Source organism: Chanodichthys erythropterus, chromosome 5 (genome assembly GCF_024489055.1).
Source record: "Chanodichthys erythropterus isolate Z2021 chromosome 5, ASM2448905v1, whole genome shotgun sequence".
In the NCBI taxonomy this organism is placed as follows: Eukaryota; Metazoa; Chordata; class Actinopteri; order Cypriniformes; family Xenocyprididae; genus Chanodichthys; species Chanodichthys erythropterus.
Window position 1 is genome coordinate 15,678,214 of NC_090225.1, and position 26,221 is coordinate 15,704,434.

Sequence of the window (26,221 nt, forward strand, 5' to 3'; positions counted from 1 at the left end):
TAGCAAGTCGTGTACTGTTTTGATTGAATTTATGAATTAAACAGTATTATGTAATCAGTATCATAAAAGTATTATGCAATCAGATGTTTCTCCTTATATAGAACCTTTTTGGCATAATAGGTTCTTCTAAGAACCTATTATGCCACAGAACCCTAGGGCCAACCCTAGAACCCAAATTAACCTTCCCCTAACAATGTAATTAATTTCTGTGTATACATCTGTAATTACACTGTCGGTAGGTTTGGGGGTTGAATTGTATAAAGTGCTATATAAACAAATATGACTTAAGAGGTACTACCTCTTAATCTGCCTGTAGTCAATAATTGTATCCCTTAAGACCAAAATGACATATTTAAATATTTTTCCTGTGAAAAAAAATTCTTCATGGCTTCAATTTTCTTGAATGTAACTCTACACCCTTGCCTAATTTAATATACACTTATCAATGAATATGCAAATTAGCCCAGCCTCCACTCGCTTGACTTACTGAGGTAAACGCTGCACAATGGCATCGCTCTTTACAACATCGGACACATAACAGTAATTAATATGATTAGCCTTTTGCTTGACTATGTTATCAAACAGCTAATAATGTGTTGCTAATGTTACACAAACCATATTCCCATTCGCCATGTCAGAGTCGGACAGCTGCCTTCTAACAATCAGTACCCTTAAAAACGCTTCAACAACTCAGTATGTCAGTGGAGAAAGGCATATAGTTCATCATAACATCGTAATATACATCATACACCCACCATATTGCTAAATCTATACGATTTCTCATATCAGCAGAAAAATATACCGGTATAACCTGGCTTCTCCTGAGACTCCCCTGCTAGTTCGCTGTTAATGATATGCTAAAGCCCTCCGGCATGTTAAAGTAATTGGTTACAAGGTAGTTTGTGACGTCACAGACGCCATAGATTTCAAACCATGGGTTTGAGACTGTCTTTTTTAACTGCAGTTTTAAGGAGAAAATACTCAGCAATGGTGATGACATATGAATTTGCACATGGTTTGTCTTTAAAAATAATATAGCATATTAAAAACACCACATATACATATAAACAACCTAAAAAACTGGATTTAGCACTTTATACAATTCAACCCCCAAACCTACCGATACAACTAAACCTGTCCCTAACTGTAACCATATACCATCTCAATAGCAGGAAAAGTGTTTGCAATACAACATGAACATAAGTACATGTACCTAACAATTTTTTATGGATGCGTTGTTTGTATTTCAAGTACAATTTCAACTATATCAGAAAAGTGTTGACTTCTCTCAAACTTCCATAATGTCCTCTAACTGAAAAGTTGTCCAACAGAAAGACACCTGTGAATCAACTTACTTTTTATAAACCTCAAAGGCAAGTTTCGCAGGTCTTAAAAACACCCAGCATCATTGTAAAACACACAGCGGGAGGATTAGAGAAGTGGAAAAAAAAAACAAAAAACAAAACAAAACCAACAAGCGTGACTATGTGCGAACTGAAAATGTGAAATAGTGCTCAAGGACTTTGTCCTTTGCTGTCATTAGGGACTGCGCATGGACTCACAGGTTGTTTAAAACCATGTGCTCTGTGATGTCAGGGTCCAAAAACGTGTTTGTCAGTGACAGAACCGGAATCCGCTATGATTGCGGTCACAAACGGGGACAAAGGGGCAGCTGTACCTTGAGTCTAATGATGCTCACAAATAGCTACTCCTCATCCCATATCACAGAGATGAACCTTTCAGACCTGCCACTGTCATCAAGGGGACAGGAAGAAGCTGGAGGCTTTCTAACCATCCAATAGGACACAGAGGTGAGATGCTGAGAGAGTAAAATAGGCCAAAAGTGGAGTCTTGTGCTGAATTAGAATTAGGAACTACTCTTACTATTCCAGCCATAGAAAGATATGGTCAAAACAGCAAGGGAAGTATATAGCTAGTATGCGGTTCCGAATTCAGCACTGGTTCTCTGTCGAAACAAAAACACAGATTATTCACAACATAATCATTTCAAGCAATTAAACATCCCTTCTACATAACTAATTATAAGGTTAGGAAAAGAATAAAAGTGACAGCAGTAAAAGAGCCTCTTTTATTTTAATTTTGGCAGAGGTAGTGTTCACAAAACAACAGATTTCTTTGTTCATGACACATGAGTGTGCTTTTCACAATTACATTTGGTTTACAACAGCAGGACTAGCCAACACAACTCCTCGGAGAGAAAATGAGATTTCAATAAAGTTCAAATGATTCGTCTGGTTTCTATAAAGTAAATTTGCGATATCTGCTTCAGTTGTTACAGCAGTATGGTATCACCATGTCATTAAGGTAATTTTGTTAGCAAACACCACATCTGAAAAGATGCTGGTTATGATCACCACTCTTAACTTTAACACTAAAATGGCTTTAGTAAAAACAATCGATATTTGCAACAGAGAAATTCCTCTTTTTCCTCTTTTGTAAACAGTTTTTAAATGTCAAATATGTCTCTGTGATTGAATTAGGCCATGAGACAGAGAAAACAGAGGCACGTGAACAAGAGAGGAAAGAGGAACAGAAGATAAAAAGTCAATTAAAAAAGGCATTAATCCTATAAAACACTTGGGCGACCATATCTTCCGGTCTCTAAGCGGCCCATCAGTGGAAGTCGGGCTTTTCTGGGAATGTGCAGCCCGCGTGGCGAATAATGACGTTAGCAGCGTAGTGTCCAGCACGGATGCACTGCTCAAAGGTCTTATCCTGTACCAGCTGAGACAGGAAACCTGCACACACATGCAAACAGACAATGAAAAAAAAACACATATCAGGTCCACATGCAAGAGAGTAGAGAGATTTAATCCTAATCAAAAAGCGTGCACAAACATATGTTTAACGAACGCACACATAAACACACATCCAAGCGCATAAAGCACGCACAAACATATGCTGGCGACTGTTAGCTTAGAAAACGTAGTCGGGTATCGATTTTGTTGCATGTACGTTCTTTTAAAAATTAAGGAAATCAGGCTTAAGGGGGAAAGGTGATGCAAAAGGCCCCCTTTAGTGATGTGTGATACAGAAATCCTCCAGCTGCCCTCGGGCTCTGAACCCTCCCACCTAGATCTCTGCTCTCTGCAGCAGCGCATTGAAAAACAGCTGGCAAATTCATTTTCCAACGTGGCAGAGAGCTGGCCTCCAACCTCTTGTTGGAACGGATAAAGGAGTTAAAAAAATCAATACGACGTTCGAGCAAACACGCTCACAGCTCTATTAGTCGCAAAGGTTGTCCTGGAAGAGCTACACGAAGACATGTTAGCAAATCAGGCTCATGGCCTTTGAGAAGCAGAGGGCCGCGTAAGAGGCGTCGTATGAAGATAAATTACGCGGACCCGAAAGACCCGCGCGAACAGCGTGATCAACATCGATATTTCTGTTTTTCATGGGGAGCCAAACAGCGTCGTGCTTTACGTGTTTGATGGATGACTTCACAGTTCAGATCGGAGTAGACACGCAGCGGCTATCTGAACGCGCACTTATTAGCAAAACCCACCGATTAAAGATAGCGGCTGTGGGGAGTCTGGAAACTCCGCTAATCCATCATGAAAGTCATCTACCCTAACTGTGTTATCTGAGGTTAAATGGCACAATAGTATATTGGAGGCTTCATGTGACTAAACTAAGCCAAATGAAGTATAACTAGAATATATCTACAAATTGTCATTCCTGAGCAGCTGCACAGGAAATAAATAAGCATTGCGTGTCAGAGCTCTTGCATCACGGTCCGGTTTCCCAGAGGTTACAGATCAGACTTAATCCTGGATTAAATTGTCCTGTCAATAGTGATTTTCCATCAAACATTCGTCTAGGACTAGTATGAGTCTTGGACACCTGTTTCAGCAATTCAATTCATTTGTGTGCTTACTGGAATTTCTTTTATTCTGTGATTTATGCATTGATTATTGGGTTTGTATAATAATAATAATATGTATTTTATTTATTATTATTAGTATATTTTTTTCTTAAAACATACTATTGTCTAGGACTAGTCTGAGTATTGGACCCCTGTTTCAACAATTCAATCCATTTGTGTGCTGACTGGAATTACTTTCTTCTGCTGAACACAAAAGAAAAGACAAAGAACATACGAAAAATGTTGAAAATGTTTCAGTTTAATCCATAGTCAAAGGGGTCCAAATGTTGTTTTGGACACCACTGACTTTCATTGTATGGAGAAAAACAGTTGAAATCATTATCACCACTGGTTCCGCAGAAAAAAGAAAGGTCATACATGTTGGCAATGAAGTAAGGGTGAGGAAATGATAACAAAATTCACTAACTATTGGTTTTAACACTTTGAAAGTATATCTTTATAGTTTACTAGCACAGTACCTCCAACAAAGGCGTCTCCAGCACCATTGGTGTCCACTATCTCTTTCTGGTCAATCTCCATGACAGGGAATGTCTCCACCTTGTCACCTGTAGAAAAGAGGGTTCACGGTAAGTATAAGCTTGTTAAACTATTGTTGAGCTGAAAAGTGAGCCTCATTCACAGATCGGCTGTTTGGCAGATGTGTGAAACTTTCTGCTGTCAAAAATGGTCATGTTTTTTAATAAAAGACTACATTTTTCTATAGAAGATCAAAGTACTTTTTCATTTTAAAGTAGTGTCAAGCATAGATTTAAAGTGGTCACTGTTTTGTCAGATCGCACACCTTATTTCTTCCTTGCAAACAAATCTAGTTAGCATGATGCTAATCATCTATAAGACAGCAGAGGCAGAAACAAAGTTAGAACTGTGGAAAGATGGAGAAGTTCCCACAAGACATGGAAAAAGGAATAGAGGGATGTGCCATTTTCACTTGATGAGCTATAAGAGCCCTGCTTGGGCCTTGAACTCAAGGAGAGGCAATTATATCATTTGGCGGTTCTTCAGCATGACAATTCTTGTGCAGAAATGGATCAGCTCTCTAAAATAGCATTTGAAAGACAGCGTCAGTCTATTTTCAGCATTCAGCTTGAATAATCTGTCCCCTTTCAGGCTAAAATAATGCATTAACTGTCCCGCTGTTCCCTCTCGAATGCCTTCTGCTATACGCTTGTGTTTTATTCATGGCATTAGCTTCCATTAGGGTTGAATTAGACTGATATAACTTTGCTTTACAGTAAGAAGAGCACTTCAGAAAGCCCAATATTAGATTCTTGAAGACGTTCAGAAAATTCCACATGTGGCAAGTCTGGCAACCCACTCCAGCACTGCAATTTACCATTTGAAACTGAGCTATTGCTGCCTTCAAGAGCACTTGGTAAGTTACCTACTCCAAAGTTTTAGGCAGTCGATATTACAACGTCACACATTCAAATGTGGAAGTAGTCATAACAAAAACAATGGATGACAAAATTGCTGTCACTTCTGTTATACCATTAGATAAGCATAGAAGAATACTCCAGGATACCACACTTTTGCACAACATGATTATTGATGAATCTAATAGGTTATAAGGCTTGTGTTCTAGAGAGGATAAAACAATTATAATAATGACTGAATTTGCATGAACATAATAATTATAAGTATAAAAATACTGAATAATGATATTGAGTTAATAATTATTAAATTAATAAATAATTAATACATAGCAATTAATAAATCACTTTTAAATAAATCAATAAATCCCAATAAATATAAATGTATTAATTATTATAATTAAATAAAATATGTATATTTATTGAGGTTTATTAATTTATTATTTTTTAGCATTGTTTTATATTGTTTCTTGGGGAGCACTTACAATCAAACCAAATTTATTCAGACACCTTGAACATTTCATTCATTATTACAGTTTATTCCCTATTGCTAAAAAAAGCAAAGTAATAAAATATGACAAGCTCTCCAAGTTAAACTGTGTCAGAAAAAATTATCTTAATTATGTCAGATAACACTTAAGCAAAACATGGTCAGGTCAAAGTGTCTGAATAATTTTTATCAATTTTACTGGCAGTCCACTTTATGAAGAATTTTTGGGTATAATATGTCACAGTTTATTTTGCTATCCTCACTTACATAAATGAACTATAGTGTCCTGCACCCACTAGTAAAAAAATATAAAAAATTATATCTAGTGTCTAAATAAGTTTTGGTTTGACTGTATAGTGTTAGTATGCTTTTTTATTTTTATTTTTTTACATCAAAACTTGTCATAATTCAGAAATAAAAAGCATTTTTCCTACCCTGATTTTAGCCCTCTGATTTTAGCCCTCTGATTTAAGAGGCGTGTCTGCTGTGAGACTTCAGTGTAAATGATCACTGCTGTGATTGGCTAACATCTTTGCATATGAAATAGCAAAGTATTACTCTCTCAGAAACTTCTAGCACATTTTTACTATTACAGCTCTCAAGGTTAACTAATCGTGAAAAGTGTTGATTATAGCATTTTACATTTAGATCTATGGCATTAAATTAGATCAGGGGTAGGCAAGTTCGGTCCTAGAGAGCCGCTGTCCTGCAGAGTTTAGCTTCAACCCTGAAAAAAACCTTCAGCTGCCTATAGCCTTAGTAATCCTGAAGAACTTGATTAGCTTGTTCAGGTGTGTTTGATTAAGGTTGGAGCTAAACTCAGCAGGACAGCGACTCTCTAGGACCGAACTTGCCTACCCATGAATTAGATTGTGGCATGAAAGGTTGCAGTGATGAACACTGTAGCCGATGTTGTTGAGCACATGAAAGCAGTGATCTCTTCATTGCAACTCAATTTCTGCACACTAACGAATGCCTAACTAGCAGTGCAAACGCAATGTAACTAAGAGATTTGTTGAATAAAATGGGAGTTTTGGTGAGTTCAGAACCCACTGATAAACTCACGCTGTTTGATTGACAGCTTCAGCTATTCTTTCTATATATAATTTAATTACCCTTTAAATAACAGATTATTTTCATCCTAATAAGAGAAACAACGTGAAGTTGACCGTTTAGTCACTGGTTTGATTTACTGACACCTAGACAAAGAACATCTCTCTGTACATGAATCATTACATATCAGATCAGGCATTAGAATGAACAGTTACTTAACATGTTGTTGCATTACTGTCGAATCCATATCGTAAAAGTCTGTTTGCAAAGCATGTGCCAAAATGCGATTGATTTACCAAAGAATGTACCAAAAAAACTAATAAATAAATACTCAACTGACATTCATATTGTTGAAAATAAATAACCATATTCCTTGGCATTAGGATCCTTTGAAAGCTAATGTTATTTTTAGTCCTCTTCTTTCCTCATCATCTCACTAACACACCAGTGGGCGGGGATAACGTTGAAATGGGTGAAGTTGATTTTTAGTTTTAGTTTTACGATCTTTTTATTAACTTTTTGAAGCATCAGTTTTTAAGTGGTAGTTGTGTGTACTATCAGTGAAGGGACAGAAATCTCAGATATCATTAAAATATCTTCATTTTGTGTTTTCATGATAAACGAAAGTCTTACGGGTTTGGAATGACATGAGGGTGAGTAAATGAGAGAATTTTTGGGTAAACTAACTCTAAATTTTACATTTGTGACATCACATTATCATTGAAAAGGGCCTATAGAACTGAGGTTGAAAAAACTTCAGGTCAATAAACCATCAAATCATTCAATACTATCAACTGCAGAGCCATCGTTGATGTCAACGTTACTCTGGTATCAAGAGAGCTCAGAGCATCCCATAGACAAATATGATTTTGTGTGGTCATTCTTGTGCATGCAACTCAAAATTACAATTTTTCAAACTCCACTTGAAAACCAACAAGAGCTAGCCCTTACAATGATTCTTTCTCCAAAACAGCCCATAATCTGCAACAACAGAGGGCTTTAAAGTATACACCTGCTAATTGTAGTCAGTAATTGTCAAAGACCATTACTTTGTGTGGAGAACTTCAGAAGAAACCTTCAGACACAGACAGTAAACAACAGAGAATGTGAGCAAAGGCTTTCAACTGACGCAACAATGAGCACTCAAGACACGTCTGCTGCATGTGTGTGAGCGGTTTTTCCCTAAACGAGTCAGCCGATTGTGTCTTTGATAATTAATTACACAAAAAGCAGATCCTTTTAGAATCAGCTAATTAGCAGCAAAACGACTTTGCTTAATTAATGCAGGCAATGAAGCATGCTCGCCCGCCTTCCTCTTGAAATGATTAACTAGAGGATCTTCCGTGTGAATTAAGTTAACAGAAACTCATGATCTATCTATTATTTTGCAATTAAAGATTACAATATTTACATTGCCATCATAGCATGCTTTCTCCCTCGCATCAAACTACGGGAGGAAGCGAGTGCACCTGGTCATATGAAGCCTAAATCTGCAGTTTTGTTTGAAGAGACAAATGACTGAAGGGAAAAAAACAAAAAATGACCAGACGCAAATGAATATGTTCAAAATGAAACTGTATGTGGTTCCTTCCTTCCTGTACACAAGCTGACCTGATTCGACTTCCTTTTATGACTCAGAAACAGCGCAGCCTGAGTGTGAGAGAAAAAAATAGCCATTAACTGTTCCTTCCTTTGATACCCATGACTGAACTGAAGAGGCTCTAGACAATAATGGACATCAAACTGACGATTAAGGCTCGTATGAAGTAACGACACTCTTCTCTTCAGATTTGTGAGGGAGTGAGCAGAGACAATGCAATTCAGCATGGTGAGAATATAGGTACTAGCAAAGGCTAACCCCTCTGCCCTTGGTTGACAGGTCACGCAGCAGAGGCATGCTGGGAAATGTCCAAACATCTCAGCTGTGGTGAGTCATCTGGAAAAAAAATTATGAGGTGATTCTTGGAAGTACATGGTACAACATTAGGTCATTTCCAGGGGTCAGAGTCCACAATAAAAAATATGCTACAATAAAAATGTATCTTAAAACACAAGAGCACGCTGCCTATTAATCCATGTAAAATGCTGCATGGAACGAATGTCAATACAATAAAACCATGGTGTGTAAAACAGAGTGAAACTTGATTTAGGGTTCAGAAGGAGGGCCGTGTTCTGTAAGAGATTGAGAAACATACACTGCCAGTCTTCCATCTTGGTAAACAAGGCTGAACTTGCATATGTGCTAGTCCCCTTGCATTGATGTTTAATGGTGCATGTTGCTCTAGGTGGTTCCCATAACCTCACTTTGTCTCCTACAAGCTGCATCAATTGATATGATAATGGAGGGAGGACGTGTGAAATGAGAGGGGCTGCACTGGAGGACAAGTCGTCCAACCACTTGGATGCCAAATGGTGTCCAGGAGCCTCTCTCAGCTCTCAATGGGGACAATAACAAGAGTTTCAAGGAATGGAGGCAAGAGGCAGATGCTTAGAAAAAAAGAAAGATTCACACTACTAATTGGTCCAATAGGATGTTTTCATTTCCATCCTTGTGTGTCATCGCTAACCAACATGCACAGCAAAAATAATATTATATTTGAGTATTATCTTCCAGCCAAAACTCATGAGAAGGGATGGGAATCCAGTTTTTAACCGGTTCCAATAATGCTTCTATAGTAAAGGAAGAAATATTTGGGAAAATGGAAATGCAAATCCACTGCAAAACTTAAGAATCATTTATTTGGGGATTGCACTAGACTGGGCGCGCTGTATGTTGATTCACTAAAAAGAATTCAAACAGGAATCAAATGGTTGCACTGTAGATTTAGCAGCGGTATAGAGGCGCCCCCTAATTGTACTGCAGGAAACGCATCCGCATGGGCAGATACGCACCGTTATCAGAAATGAACATCATTTGGTTCCCATATATTTTTAAAATGACCTGAATGAACTGACATAACCCGTTGAACAACCCAATTTTTAAGTGTCAAATATAAGGCAAAACAGAAAGAGGGTAGGACAAGTCTGTTGAACAAGGGAAATTAAATCATTTAAAGAGAAAAAAATATATTAAGAATCACTTCTGTATTAAGGTTTTACAAGAGGTTCTTGTCCATTATGAATGAGGACAATTTATATAAGCACGCAAGAAAAAACTAGGGCAAATAAAAACAGAGAAATGAAATTCCTAAATTGCTGCTCTCATTCCCCCCAAAACCATCCTTGATGGACATCTCCTTCCATTTCATCAAAACGGAGAGAACACATCACATCTTTATTCAAAACATATTATTGAACTTGGCTCTCAACATGCTGCTTTGGTTAGTCTGAGAGCGTTCCAGGACCAATTTCATGTTAATGTATAACACAAAAGAGGCCATTGGCAGGGCTCTTTAATAGGCATGGCAATTAAAACTTTGCTGCCAAAACCTGTCTTTGTTGTTACTGGCTTGTGGTCGTCCCTGTAAACACAGTCTCTGGGCAGTTCACAGGGAGTTCCATCGCTTTTGTGGTTTTGCCATTCTTCGTTTTACATGTTCATGCAGAAAGTGAAAATACTTTCCTCTGCGTGACTATCCAGGGAGCGGAAAAAAAGGGGCAACAAAGTTACACCTCCCGAGCTGTGAGGTTATATTAATAGCTCTTGTACAGCTGTTTCTTTTTGGTGCTGTGTTTGACACTTGTGTGCTTAGATCAGAAGTGATATGTTGCTTTCAGGGTTTTGTATCCTTTTGGCACAGGCCTCTCAGGAGGAAGAGGAAACCGCAGCTTTGCTCGCAAAGGCACTCCAGGAACAAGCAGCGCTGTAAACATGTATCGGACTGGCTCAAAATAAAACAGGCCTGCGAAGACAAAACATGCATGCGTGACTATTTATAGAGCCCAAGCGTCAGAAAAAGCCATCCTAACATTTACAGCACTGTGGAGTTATGCCAATTATGTGTAATAAATTCTCTTGTTATCACTAGTTATGTGGGGAGTAATATGATTACGCTCGTAATGTGACAAGCCAAAACCATGAACGCCTCGGGTCATGCGATAATTACTCTTTTACTGCATCTTAGGCATTGTCATTTCAAATATATCACTGCGGCTTTCAAAAAGTGATTGTCTCCAATAGATACCTGAGCTACTGAATGACAAGCTATTCACTACACAATGAGACATGACACAAAACCAATGAGCGGGAGAAAAATTCAAGGCCTTCAGACAGCTGTGGAACGGTGAGAGATTATTTCTCTCAAATCCACTTCTCGTCGGCTCCAGAGCCAAACAAAAGCTCAGAGGAGTAAACAAGGATGGCCCTCCTCCCGGCAAACACACTGAGGAAACTGCCCTCACTTGCCTTCTTTTCTCTGATCCACTATCTCCACGCTAGGGCTGGTCAGAGAAACATGAGCGTGACAAACACATTTAACCGCTAATAAAGGGCAACCACCATGCCGAGAGTGGCAGGAGATAACCAGCACAAATAATCAGAGGAGTCTGGGACGGAGAGAGCTTTAAGAGGCAGTTTTGCCCTTTTCAAAGCGAGACATTGATCAGATCCCCTCGCCTCTGAGCCATGCTAATTAGCTGAAGACGAGTGGTGATGATGTCACGATCGATTTGGCGGACGTGCGGAGGTCTTCATCCGTCGCCCTTCCCATCATGACTGAGATACTGAAATGCAGGAAATAAATGCGATGCATATGCTGAAATTTCACGAGGCCATTTCAAAATCTAGGTTGAAAAATCTATGAAATATTTTTTTCTGCGATGGCGATATAAAAGACACAATTATGAGAAATAAAGATGCAACTGTCATATATAAAGTTGCAACTGCGAGATGTGTAGCCAGAATTATGAAAAATAGTTGGTATTGACATGTGTAATTCTGAGATATTAAGTCAAAGAATACATTTGCTATTGTGAGATGAAATCAAAATTGAGAGTTGATGCAAAAAGAACAAAAAACAATAAATAGAGATAAAATGTCACATTTTTTGATGTTGGTTATCCAGAAATAAAATCTCAGCTTTGAAAAATATTAATGTTGCGATGTAAAGTTACAATTTAGACATGAAATTGCAATTGTGTGATATAAAGTTGCAGTTGTGAGAAAAGGAGATAATAATAAACAAAGATAATAATAATAATAATAATATGTCACAACTGTGACATATAAAGCCACAGTCAACTTAGTTAAAAAGTCACACTGTGAGATGTCAATAACAAGAAACAAAGCAGCACTTGTGAGCAACAGTAGTCTCAATTATGAAAAATAGTATTGCAATTGTGAGATATAAAGTCACAATTGACATCACAAATCATGATTGTGAGAATTAATCTCACAATTAGGCTGACTTTTTATATTTTTACTCTGACTTGGAGTAAACAACCAAACTATTGTGTCTAAACAGGAAAGTTCAGGCCACCTTGTGTCAGTAAAGGCATTACAGAGGCCATTTATGTAATCAGTCAATGCTACATCTCTTAACTCTAAGCTCTTTTCTTTCGCTTTTTAAGCCCATCAAAACAAGCAGCCACTAACTGACTGTTTACAATGTTTCTGTTTTAGCTCAGCTGCATTGAAGGTGCATTGCATTAATGAGACACAAACAAGAACGGGCAAACATTACAGAATAATAGCCCTAACATAACACAAGAAAAATGTGAGGGAGAGCTTAAACACACACTCATTCTCGCACACAGACACACACACACACTCATATTAGATGCACACACACACACTCACTCATTCTCACACACACACACAGGAAGAGTGTGTGTTTATGAGTGCATAATGACCTTTGCTAAGGGCTCATGGAGATGGAGGAAAACAGACTGAAACGAAAAGGCTCCTCTGGGGAGTTCATTAGGTGCAGGTAAATCTGACAGCGCATTAGACACATTCCTCCCGAATAAGTTTCAAGACGAGCAGCACCTCTCCAGGAGCAGGAATGAAAATGTTCCTCTTTAGTAGGATGACAAAAACAAAACGGATTACATGGAGCGACTTCAGAATTATTCGCAACTGAAGTAAAGGCAATTTATTTCTCTTGTTCTTAAAGTCAATGAAATGGAAAGAACGACAGATCATTTCTTTCAAATTGTGACGTACATCCGAGTGGAATGGATTATTGAAGAAAAAAAAAAGAAGTGTGGTGACTTGGTTCAATCAATCTATTAGCTGTTAAATGGATGAAGGCAGATCTGAATGTGAGCTTGCAGAAGATTGTATGAAAGTTGCGAGGTTTAAGAGATTGGAGAAGTCTTGCAAATGTCACCAGACAGAAGAGTCTAATACATGCATTTAAAAAATAGGGTTCATTTTAATTTCTTGCCGATTTTTAAAAGCGCCTGCAAAACATCAGGGCAAGTTTGCAGATGTACATTTGCAACAGCAGTCAGATGTTCTTTATGTCTGCTAGCATAGTTGCAGGTTCGGACAACACATGATCGTGCAAATAAAAAGGGAGGATTTTAAGTCTTTAATCACATCATGTGCTTGGAGTTGAGACAACCACAACCAAGCCCAGTGTACTCCAGTCTAGATAAGATAAGGATATGGCTACGTCCAGATATCACTGAACAGTGGAGCTTACTAAGTCAACTGCAAATAAACACAAAACTGCAGCAGCCTTGCTCTCTCTCTCTCTCTCTCTCTCTGCAAAAATGCAAAGACGCCCCTCGTGTTATGGTGTTAGTTTCACTTCTTGTGATATTAAAAGGAACACAACAAAGGTTATCTCTCAGTTCCAGGAAGTTAAAGTAAAGTGCAACACTTATGAGTTATGACTCAGTACACAGAGTACACTGTCAGTCTGCCCTTGTGGGCTACATTCCTACACATAAAGTAGTTTGGGATTTAACAGGACGTTTTATTTTGAAAAACAGTCACGAAGGGCACGATTAAGTTAGCTTAATACGTGAACTTGTGGAGGAGGGAAAGTACTAATAGAACATCACAGACTCCCTTCCTCCCCGTGACGCTGTCGTCAGCCCTCTCGTCCCTGCCGGAGCCCCTGGGCGACCCTGCACACTCAGCCATCATTAGATCAAAGACCGTGGGCGCTGCACTCTTAATATGAGCCTGTAATAGGTGCGCCAGCAGGGCCACGCTCTGTTCAGCGATGTCACAAAGGTGCTTCATTAAGGGTTCCTCTTCTGGCAGCTTTCATTAAGGAAATTAATGTGGAGGGGCGAGGACAGCCTGCGTTTACGCCGCGAGAGAAAGCCGGCGTGCACAAAGAGGAACTACACAATAACAAATCTGCATCTCTTTGGAACGTCGCCCCCAGGGCCTATCATCCCAGCCTTCTTAATCACCATTAAAACAACTTCATTGTGACATTCAGAGCCTGCTGAATGATCACATCCCCGCATAGAGAGCAAATTGCAAATGAAATGTAGAGATCAGACAGCATCAGAGCACAGCCTCTGGGAGGTTGAGCAAATCTTCAATTCTCTTTTATATTGATGTTTATTGGCGGAGGCAACGGGGAGCAATAACGCCCCTCTCCTTCTCCGTCGCCTCTGCTATCTGAACCCACTTATTCACCACTCGTGCGACACCTGACATTTTTTTTACGGCCAACTACCTCTTGCGCGCCGTCCTCGCTTACTTAGCATTGAGCGCGTGTTTCATATAGGGTTCGCCGGGTGTTGCCGCCGACCCCGCGGCTGCTTATGAAAGGGCTGCAGGAGGTTAGCCGAACCCGCCTTTTTCCTCAGCGCAGTGTAAAATGCCTCCAGGAGAGTATTTTCTCCAAAGCCGGCGCTTAGGCTGAAAGTTAGCTCAGAACAAGTGGGAGTGAGGCGGTTCTGTAGCAAAAGGGAAGGATTGTCTTGTAGCGCTTTCCTCTGATGAGGCTTTACAGGAGTAGCAATTGCCTGAGCAGCCTTATCAGCCCAGGGGGACTAATGCTATTAGCGTTTGTGTGATAAACGCAGCGCAGTGGAACCAATACAGCCAGCTTTGCCGCGTTACTCTGGTAACATGTTGTGTAAATTGTATAATACAGAGCTTGGCGACAGCTCTGTTTAACAACACTTCAATCCTGTAGTGCAGACTTGTGAATAGGATTAGACCTATAAGCTAACAGGGGCAGAGGGACTTGGAGAGGCCTGCAGTGTCATTGGGATGTCATGTGTCAAGTCATTTTAGAGTAATGCCTATAAAATCAAAAAACAATCTTAACGTTATTTTATGGTATAGTTCTGGGGTTGGCAACGCATGTCACTACTGGCAAAGCATAACCTGATATTGCTGAGTTCAACATGTTCCTGGGTCAACATTTTTTGGGTCAACATTCAGATTTGAGGGACAAGTTTACAGATTATGACAAGTTTAGGCTTAAAATCATGAATTGGTGCTTCTACATCAGTGTTATTCATCTATCATTTCCCTCTGATTTTTGGGATAACTTATGGGTAGGGTTAGGTTTAGGGGTAGGAATAAGGTTAAGACTAAATTTTCAGACTGGAATGTTGTTCCAGGATCAACAAAATATGTTGACCCAGGAACGCATCTAACTCAGCAATATCAGGATGTGCACCAGCAAACGAGTGAAAACGGAGAGAACTATATGACTGCAATTCAATTTTGCTGTTTCAGAAATGTTGAAATCAGGTTCCAACATTAACAATTCTGAAGTGGAAAATATGAGTACAATTAAACTTAGGTGAGACAGTAAACATGGTTTAAATCTAATTAAACCATTAATTAAATGCAGTCAGAGAGAGAAAAAAAAAAGAAAAAAAGATTGATTTACACAGTCCCATTAAATCAAAAGTTTGGGGTCAGTCATTTTTTGTTTTTTAAAAAAAAATTAATACTTTTATTCAGAAAGGACAAATTAAATGAACAAAAGACACTGTAAAGACATTTACAATGTTAAAAAAAATAATTTGAAAATTTACATTTCAAATGAATGCTATTCTTTTGTACTTTTATCTATTCGTCAAAGATTCCTAAAAACTTTTCAAACCAAACAATTTTCACAAAAATATTAAGCAGCACAACTTTCAATGCTGACGCGTTTTTTCAGCACCAAATCAGCGTAGTAGAATGATTTCTGGAGCATCATTTGACACTGAAGACTGGAGTAATGAAGCTGAAAATTCAGCTTTGCCATCACAGAAATAAATTTCATTTTAAAATATATTAAAATAGAAAACAGCTACTTTAAATTGTAATAATATTTCACAATATTACTGTTTTTACTGTACTTTTGATCAAATAAATGCAGACTTCTTAAAAAACATTAAAAAAATCTTACTGACCCCAAACTTTTGACAGTAGTGTATATTAAAAAGTTCCCTTTATATCAAAAATGCAGATTCCTGATGTAGATTATATCATGATTTATTTATTTATTTATTTATTTATTTTTACTTTGGGATTTGCCATTTTTGGCTGAGAGGGAGGAAAAATTGGACACAGAACAGACTGGACAAACTTGTGTCACCTGCATGAGCACCAAGGCTTAAACTCGCCAATGCATGTATGCTAACTGCTAGGCCAAAACTCTTGAGGGTTTTTGTGTCCAGGCAGACACTAAAGGTGTCTAAAGGTCACATTTACCATGTTTACCTTTGTTTTCCTCCAGAGTCTCCAGTGCGTTGTAAGGGTGGCTGTTCATTGTGTCCTCGAGAGATTTAAATAATGTCCAACCTCGACGGAATTCATTGCAAGAACACTGTGAAATTTAATGAATCAAAATACAAAAGGCAATAAAAGCCGAATTATCCTGAACAAATGGAATTTAGCCGAGACTGGGCACTGGCGGACTGTAAAGCGAGGAATGTCATTCTGGCAGGTGCAAAAGGAGAAGAAATGAAGAGCAAGAGAAGAAGAGCATAAACAGCTCAGCCTGTCCCCTTACATTCCTACTGCCTCCCTGCTTTCTACTTCAATCCCCGCTGGTTTAATCAGCTACAACTGTTATGCTTTCCCCACTATTCGGTTAAACTTATCCACTCTACAGAAAGATCCCCCACCACTCAGTTACCATAGCAATGTGACTGCAACAGCCCTTTGGATTCAAATTCTGCATCTGAGAGATAGGAGGTCATTGCCAAGGGCGAATTCATTTCACACTGAGCAACATCGAAAGCCGCCAGAGAGAACGGCATTCTATTCTTAAGATGACCTTGTTTGAGGCTATTCACTAATGTTTACAGAGGAAATCTATCAACATCATTTCAACTGTAAATAACTAAAAGTGTTTCTGGGGGTTGTGTTATTTCTTTTTAACATGAGATGGCCCCGATCTAAAAGCGTGATTATAAAAACCTAATTCTGAATAGAAGAAAACTGACCCACGCACCTTTGGTCATTACAGTTCCTTCGTTGCCTTGGGTGAAGACAACAATCCTCTGCCTTTTCTTGTTCACTTTGGGTAAGCTTTGGGCCTTCGTTGCAATCTCCTCAATGTCTTCAGTCTGCGTGAGAGAAAAAAATAAAATAAAATCAAACATACTTGAGGGTAAGAAGCAAATATTAAGTTATTCTAGAGCAGATTAGATTTTCTTTAATGATGCACCTTGTAAAACATGCTCCGGAGTCATCATCTTACCTACTAAGCATGTTTAGTGACTGCAAGTGCCAACTGCATCTCACTCTGGCTGTTGTGTTGAAATGCTAAATGTCATGTGTAATCACATCACTCATGACTCACATATTTATTCCAATGAAATATTTAAATGCTAACAATATACTAAAATGACACATGTATCGCTCAGTAGCTTTAAACCAATCCACTGATGTATTTAATCTTCTGGCTTTAGAACAGTTGCATTTGTAATACATTGTAGACTTGCTGCAGTAGTCGGTGTTACCGGTGTTGCACGGTGTTCGACTCTACACCAATTACATTTCTTGCCCACCATGGCACCGCCCCCAATGTTGCTTAGCTTTTTTATAGAAATAAAATCTATTTAGGCTAGTTCAGATGGACAATGGATGCTACAATTCTAAACTGAAAGCTTCTGCTTCATTCAGCAAGAGCTGCAGAGTCAGATTTCACTTATCATGTGACGAGAGTAAACAAAGATGACTGACAGGACAATGGTGCAACAAATCTTGAGCATCATTGAAAAATATCTAACCTGGTTGAATATGCGGTCAGTACAAAGAGTACATGTGATTGCCAATTCGAATTGCGAAATGAGGGTGAAAATTGGACCCCCATCAATGTTATTGGTAATACCTGTTTTGTCGCTAGTTTATATACAGTTGTGATAATTTCCTCACCGTGATTTCCCTAATACTTTGAAAATGCAATTTTCTTTAAGAAAAAATCGGACATTCTAGCAGTTGTTGAAAGTATTAAGAGAGAGCCAATGCCAATTGCGAATCGGACTACAACGGTTGTGCTGTATGTTTTTGATTCTCTAAGAGCCGGGTCATAAGAGTATGTTTCGTGCTGTACAAATACAAAAGTATTTTATTCATCTGCATTTGGTGGAAGAATGCATGAGTGAGAACTGTTAACACAACCGAACATCATTCGGCCTGGGTATTTGTATTTTTTTAATGGAACTGTTTCTGAACAGGAACAGGCTCTATCAAAAAACTATAGTGGAATAAGCATACAGTACTCCAAGCATATTTATGAAGATGTACAGAATTGTTTATGGACTCATTATCTTCTAATGAGTCCAGTAACGGAAATGCCAGTAACAGAACATTTTTGCATCAATATACCTATAGCAGCCCGTTCTACATGTTGAAAAACCTGCGCCTCCTGTTTTGACCTTTCTTTTACTGCACAGCTTACTTGTTTGTCCAGTACAGTCTGCTGTTTAAGTGGACTCCAAGCAACCTGTAGGACTACACCACCTCCACGTTCTCTCCCTGGAGCCTCACAAACTTCTGCCTGCTGGTAAAATAGTCTATGATTTAGGAGATTGTGGAGGCGTTCACCGGTATTGCGCTGAGCTTGTTACCAAGCCGGAGAGGCATTTTGAGGGCACTGGAGAAGTCAAAGAACAAGATCCTGATTGGGGTGCCAGCTTTGACCAGGTGGGAGTGGGTTCTGTAAAGCATGCAGATCAGAACGCTGTCCACACCTACAGTTGTCCAAAAGTATTTGGACACTTTTGGAAACCATGATTTTTGTTGCATTAAATAAAAGGAAAATTTGAATCCAAGTGGTATCTGCAAATAAATTATGCTATAACTTTGCTCAACTACTTTTAATTTGTACTAATCTTAATGTGATTTTTCATGGGTGACACTGTTCACACAGGTATCCCAGTAGAGTAACCACAGTTTTAGCTATTTATGAATATGTTCCACCATCATTTGACAACCAAAGTGGCCAAATACTTTGTCATCTTAATTATAAAACAATAGAAAAATATGAAAAGTGTTATATTTCTTTAAACTAATACATTTTTAAATATTTTTCTTAGAAATTGTTCTATTTTTTATTATAATAAATTCAACATGGTTTAATATCTTTTTAAAAAATGCAGACATACTTCCCAAATACATTGACCATTGTATATAGGCAAATCTTACAATGGTAGGTCCAGAAGGTCTGTGATTAGGATAAAAAATAAAAAAATAGAAAATGTATATATAAATGTATATATAATGTGTGTGTAATAATTTATACATTTATATTATAAAGATTTATAACAATATATATATATATTGTTATAAATCTTTATAATATAAATGTATAAATTATTACACACACATTATATATACATTTATATATACATTTTCTATTTTTTTATTTTTTATCCTGATCACAGACCATCTGGACCTACCATTGTAAGATTTGCCTATATATTTATATATATAAATAAATTAAACAAATTAAAAATAACATAATTTTTAAATGTATAAATGAAATACATTTTTTTTTTTTTTTTTTTTTTTTTTTTTTTTTTAATAAGTTCTTTATAAAACTAATCAATGGCATACAAACCTAGAGCTCAGACAGGCATGTATGTAAGTGCTTGACGTTTGGGGAATTGAGTGAGATCATCTGCATTTCCTATTCCTCACACCTCCCAGCTGGCACTGGACAGAAGGCACAGGGCTGGGGGGGAAGTGTGTGGAATGGGTGGTGCCGGTGCTTGGGGGTGGGTTGGTCTAATGGGTTGAGTGCTGGTGGTTCGATACCATACCCCCACCCAGAGTCACACAAAGCCCCTGTAAGAGGGTCTGAGGCAGTGCAACCCTGCCAAAGCTTTGAGTCTGTCACATGTCCACTCGTCCCCCTGCCAAAACTAGGCTAGAGAGGCTGCTTGGCCACGGCAGCCACCAGCCCTTGACAGTTTTGTTAATGGCGAGGTAGTGTGGTGTCCCAGGCAGGCCCAGCTGCCTCATCACCTCTGCTTCATTCCACACTTGACTAAAAGGGTCCGCTTTCCTGCAGTCTGGCCAATCAGCAAAGCGCTGAAAGAATTCAATCAGCTTACAGCAGCACTCGCTGTTCAAGATATTGACTTCAGTGTGAGTTTACATTGCCAGACAGTTGTTTTTGCATGCATTTGGATTGTAAGCGAAATTGCCTCAGTGATTCAGTTTTTCAGGGACAGAACAGTAAAAATGTTCAAAATTACCGTCAAGCATCAGGTTAAAATGTACTTATGATCAGCGTTTTAACTGAAAACAATAAATAACAAAAAACAATTATGAAGCCACTTCTTAAATAAGAATACAGTGTGCTTTGGGGAAGGTTAACGAAGTGTTCCGATCGGAACCGGCAACAGAATGCAAAACTAACTAGATAATTACGACTTCTACGAAAAATTTGAGCACAGACAGTACAGGCCTGAGGCTAGACCCAGAAAGCAGGCGAGTATGAATATGGTGGCTTGTTTTAAGCAGAGCCCAGGGCTCTATAAAAACCTTACTGTTTTACAGTATCAGCTGACTGCGCACTGTAAATCTGTCAGGGGCTGTGGGTCTATAGGTATCCTGTGACGAGAAGTGGCTGCCTACAATCCTGCCATTATCCCGTCATTATAACTATCAAACACATGATAGCCATGAGAGAGTGAAGCTACACATGCTCATGAACACTTAATCGCTGGGAGACCCAGAGGGGGGGTGGGACTGTACAGGCACCTATGGAGTCATATATTCATATGGAGCTCCATTCAAAGTGCAGATTAAATATCTGACATGCTCGAATAGCATTCCTCATTCATAATTTACTCTCTTTTCTTGGCTTTGAACAATGCAAATCAGAAATGCAAACTCTTGTGTCAAACCAGCTTTTTTACTCCTTGAAGAGCAAGGAGGTGTTTCATTTCAGACATAGGGGAGTCTGCACACATAGAAACTTGCAAGGCGCTTGTAAAAGCCGAGAAGTCTGTTATATGTATTCAGGATACAGCGATTGCCCATTGAAAAACAGATGTTTAGCTGGAATCCGTGGACCCTGAGCTCTGAATAAAAGCCCCCAGCAGCCGCTGCCTACTCGTTTTCCTTCTACATATATATCTGGGCTCTGCAACATCTGCGATCACAGTTTGTCTTTAACCCTGCTTGGCATTTCAATTATGATTACAGTGTATGCCTGTGACTTATTAGAATGCAAGGCTTCATTAGCAGAAGTAGAACACCTCTGCAGCTTCATTAGATTAATCATTCACTTCTAAAGAGTCATTTAATTTTTAGGAGCATGATTTTGGGGGGAGAGGAGGGGCGAGTCTGATACGGAAGAGTTCGGAGAGAAAGTGAGTGAGGAATTGGGAGGTGTGGGGTATAAATTAGCCTTCCCGCCTCACTCTCAGGCACTTATCTCTGCATAGCTATCTGCTGGTGTGAATACATATATGCCTGAGGGACAGAGAGGGACCGAATGCCTGTTCGCTTTGATCTGAATATCAACTGTCAGAGCTATTCTCATAATTAACCCATCAAGACACATCACAACTGGATCCTTCAGTCCAGACAGAGAAAGGCAAGAGCCCTTGTGGGAATAAAGAGGCTTTCTGTGCGCATCTCTCCTGCAGACAGGTGCTGCGGTTGGGGGGCAGAGGGCTGCAGAGACTGTTAGGAGCAGCTGCCATGGGATGTGCGCTCCCATGTTGCCGTTTCCCCCACTGGCGCTAACTTGCTCCAGCTAAATTGCGTAGGGGGCTTTTAATCACTTCCCCAAACACAGCCTCTAATCACCACTAAAAGGTTGATCGTTCCCAAGGAGGAGCAAAGGGAGAGGCGTTGTGGGAGTCTACAGAGGTGCTAATGAAGAGGTTAATACTGTGATACTGGATTGCAGGGCTTGTTGAAGGCAATTTGTCACTGAGACTGAATGGAAAAAGTTGAGGAGTGTTGATCGGCTTGTTACTATGTTTCTTTATTGTCTTTAAGGGAGAGTTTACTCAACAATGAAAATTCAGCCATCATTTACTTACCTTTACTTTCCTAAAACTATACACTTACTGCTCAAGATGGAGACATTTATTACCATACATTGAAACTAATATATATTTATTATATGGTAAATAGATGTGTGCATGAACTACAATTAAAGAAAATGACCAAATAAATACCTAGATGTCTTTAAAAAAATGACATGACTTCAACGTTAATAAGTCATATGATTGAACAAACATGACGCTAGCAGTTTGAATGCATTTTGAAGAGCTTTGAAGTAATTCATTAACTAAACTTTCATTTCTATTTTCCGCCAATAACCCGTAAGTGACGTTTCTGTTCTCCTGAACAAATGGGACTGAATGCTGCTTTGTCACAAATTGTTTTTGCAATATTCTGATCACTTACTTTCTTCTGTGTAACACCAAAGAAGATATTTAAAAATGTATAATCTTTTGGACTTTATTAACTTTCACTGTATGCATAAAAACATTCAAAATATCTTCTTTCACATTCTACAAAAGAACGAAAATCGATCGGGTTTGGAATGACACGAGGGTGAGTAAATTTTTGAGTGAACTTTCCCTTCAATGTAAAAAAACCAGACTACACAGTCCCTTGCTGAGGTCTCAGACACGCATTAGCATATTCATGGCATTGACTACTTGCTACTCAATAACTGAATTTGATCAGAAGGGTGTGTAATGAAGGTTTTAAGCGTTAAAAACATAATAAGCACAAGCTTAATTAAGCTTAACCATAATATCTCTCTATTCAATGGAAGCTATCAGTTCATGAAAGCCATAATGTAGCTGTCAGTGATTATCATAAGAGATGTTCTTCTTTAATAATGATGAAGGCAGGCGAAAAAAAAATCCTGCCTTATTAGGGTGTCCAATTCTGTGTCCATATTAAAGCTAATAAAACAGCTCCTTCATTGTAATCTGTAGGAGGAACAGCAGCCAATAGAACATCAATTACCCTGCGGCGGATTCAACATCTAAGGGTATTTAAGTAAAACAGATGAGGATCAGATCACACTGTGAGTCAGATCTAATGCCGGCTCAATACAGAGAGAAAATAACACACTCTTATCTACCTTCTTGAGATGTAAATTGATTTATTAACAAGGCATCTCTTTGAAGCAAGGGAAATGGATTGATGCTAAGCAGACGTGTTTGATTTTCACTTTAATAAAGCGTGTAGATTTTCACAAGATGTAGAGCTGTATTGTAAAAACACTCTTCTTTCACACTTCTGAATGTTGCCACATTGTTTAAGACGTGAGAAAAATATTATCTTTACAAAGGTACAGCATGTCTAGCAGAGTCTGCTCTGGAGTTTTTCAGATAATCACAGAGCTTATTGAAAGTTTGTATTGCTTCCTGGGTAAGCTACAAGATTCAGAGTGCCTATAACCACAATAATGTATATCAATATCTAGGTTTCCATTCACGTACTTTATACAAATTTTAGGATATTGCATTAAAATTCTGGGTTAAAATATAAATATAAGAAACTTAATACATTAAAATAAAATTGTATAAACCCAAAGTGCACCTTAGAAATGATTACACTTGCTTGAAATGGATACATTTGTTAAATTATGTTATATTACAGGGGTTGGCAAACTTTGGCAATGTTGGCACGTGGAAGGATAATCACTGACACGTGACAATAGATAAAGAGTTACATGTATTTAATTTAAATATAGTCCCTCAAACTTGCTATTACTATTGCTGAAATTGTGTAAATTCAAAATAATGAATTTCTTATTTATCAGTTGTTTAAATAAAATATTATTAAATTTAAATAAAATAAATTTAACATATACATATATATATATATATACATATACATATATATATACATATACATATACATATATATATACATATACATATACATATATATATACATATACATATACATATATATATACATATACATATACATATATATATATATATATACAAACACACACAAATATAAATATATATACATATATATATACATATACATATATATATACATATACATATATATATACATATACATATATATATACATATACATATATATATACATATACATATATATATACATATATATATATATATACATATATATATATATATATATATATATAAATATATATATATATAAATATATACATATATATATATATATATATATATATATATATATATATATATATATTAGTGGTGGGCCGTTATCGGCGTTAACGTGCTGCGTTAACGTGAGACTCTTATCGGGCGATAAAAAAAAAAAAAAAAAAGGCTGTTAATCTATTCTCAAAGTTGGGAGCTGTGTCTATACTACGCAAGCTATGATGACTTTCACCTTGATATTTTAGCGCGGATGTATACCTAGCCGAATTGACCCTTCGCAAAGACCTGCCCCCCTTAGTTACCGTTGCTTTGTCCGACAAGCCGTGGCGCTGTCACGTCACACAGTGAAATATACATCGCGGATCAAAGAGGACACTGACAACACGTCGACAGACAAGACAGAGCAGGTTACTTATGATATTAAACAAAGTCCCAGCTTTAAAACTGTGTAGTTTTTTAAGAAATTCAAACAATAAAAAACGTTTTGTTGCTCTTTAATATGTCGTGACCATGGTCGTGACAGATTGCTGTAGCGCCTCAGCTCAAGAGGCTCCTAAACCGATCATCTCTTACTACGAGTCCATTTATAGCATCAAATAAACATGAATGAACATGAGAATCAGTGTTGTTTCAAACGCAGAAAGACATCAATATACACAATTTTTCAAGTTTAACTCCACAAAGGTTAATCTTCTAACTCCTGACTGCTTTGTCGGACAAAATTACTTTTAGTCATTATTTGGGTAGCACACATATTCTGAATGTTTTCGGCAGAATTCAAATGAGCCATTTTAATCTAGATTAATTCCAAGATTACAGTGAGATTAATCTAGATTAAAAAAATTAATCTATGCCCACCACTAATATATATATTATATATATATATATATTATATATATATATATATATATATATATATATATATGCTGCTGCTGATTGCCAGCAAACATGAAGCGTTTTGTCTGTGCGAAAGTGACTAATAAAACAAATGGGCCACAGTGGCCACAACTTTGTTTCTATTTTGCTCCAACTTCTCCAAAAGTGATGATTTTGTTTAAAACATCGAAAGGGGTACAAAGTTTATTGCTGATAAATAAAGAGGGAGCATGTCTCTGATTTTGCAAACCACAAAAACTGAGAATCAGTCTGCAGACAAGCAGATGTGGAAAGTCAGCTGATGTGCGGAGGCGTGTATGAATAATATCGAAAAACACCACCGTCAAGAAACAAACGATGACACGCTTCTCAGCACGTTTGGGGCCTGAAACTTCTCTATTTCTCTCCATCCTGTCACTAAATGCTTACATTTCAACTGCCATACTCTGTAGAGATGTTTATTTCTGAAGCAAAATCAGGGTAAAGACTCGTATGTCAAAGATTCCCTTTTCTCTGAGCCCTAAATCAACATGACGTGTGTGAAATCAGTGAAGAGGTACTCACAGTGTGTGACAGTGCTTGCCATTTATATATTTACTCTGTGCGATGCAAGCTCTCGCCCCCTCCTCTATCTCCCTGGCTCACGAACTGCTCCTCCTCTCTCTCTCGCCCATGCACACTATCTATCTCTCCCTCCCTCTCTCGTCTCTCTCTCTCTCTCACCAACTTACTCTGCTGCCAGAATCTGCTTTGCATTCCAGTCACGTCGATCGCACCTTGAGTGATCCTGGAAGACAATTATTCATACTGAGACGAAACACATTCAGGCGGATAGCACTGCATTTGAAAAAAGATAAGCCACTTCAATTATTTAAGCATGCTGTTCCTAAACTCACATTTACTTTGCTTATGAATTCACATTTATCCCCCCCCCCACCCATGTACACGTTTGAATATGAGACGAGAAACACTACTATTACATTTGCATTTCCCAGCTATTCAGAGAGATAAACTCATATTGTTTTGACGTGTTATGTGCAAACAAGGCCAATCAGTGTTTCC

At 38.1% G+C, this 26,221-nt stretch overlaps 1 protein-coding gene across 3 annotated transcripts in view; it reads right to left on the minus strand.

Annotated features, from left to right (window-relative positions):
* Positions 1-1,798: 1,798 nt before the first annotated feature.
* Positions 1,799-26,221, minus strand: part of adka (adenosine kinase a) — a 158,434-nt gene continuing 134,011 nt past the window's right edge. Inside the window, exons 7-9 of one of the 3 annotated variants that reach the window (XM_067386263.1) lie at positions 17,134-17,248; positions 4,366-4,452; positions 1,799-2,759 (exon numbers count right to left, since the gene is read on the minus strand). In XM_067386263.1, the coding sequence (XP_067242364.1) occupies positions 2,635-2,759; positions 4,366-4,452; positions 17,134-17,248 (327 nt within the window). In that variant the 3' untranslated portion in view covers positions 1,799-2,634. The remainder of the gene's footprint in view (positions 2,760-4,365; positions 4,453-17,133; positions 17,249-26,221) is intronic. The other 2 variants (XM_067386262.1, XM_067386261.1) reach the window with 2 other exon arrangements.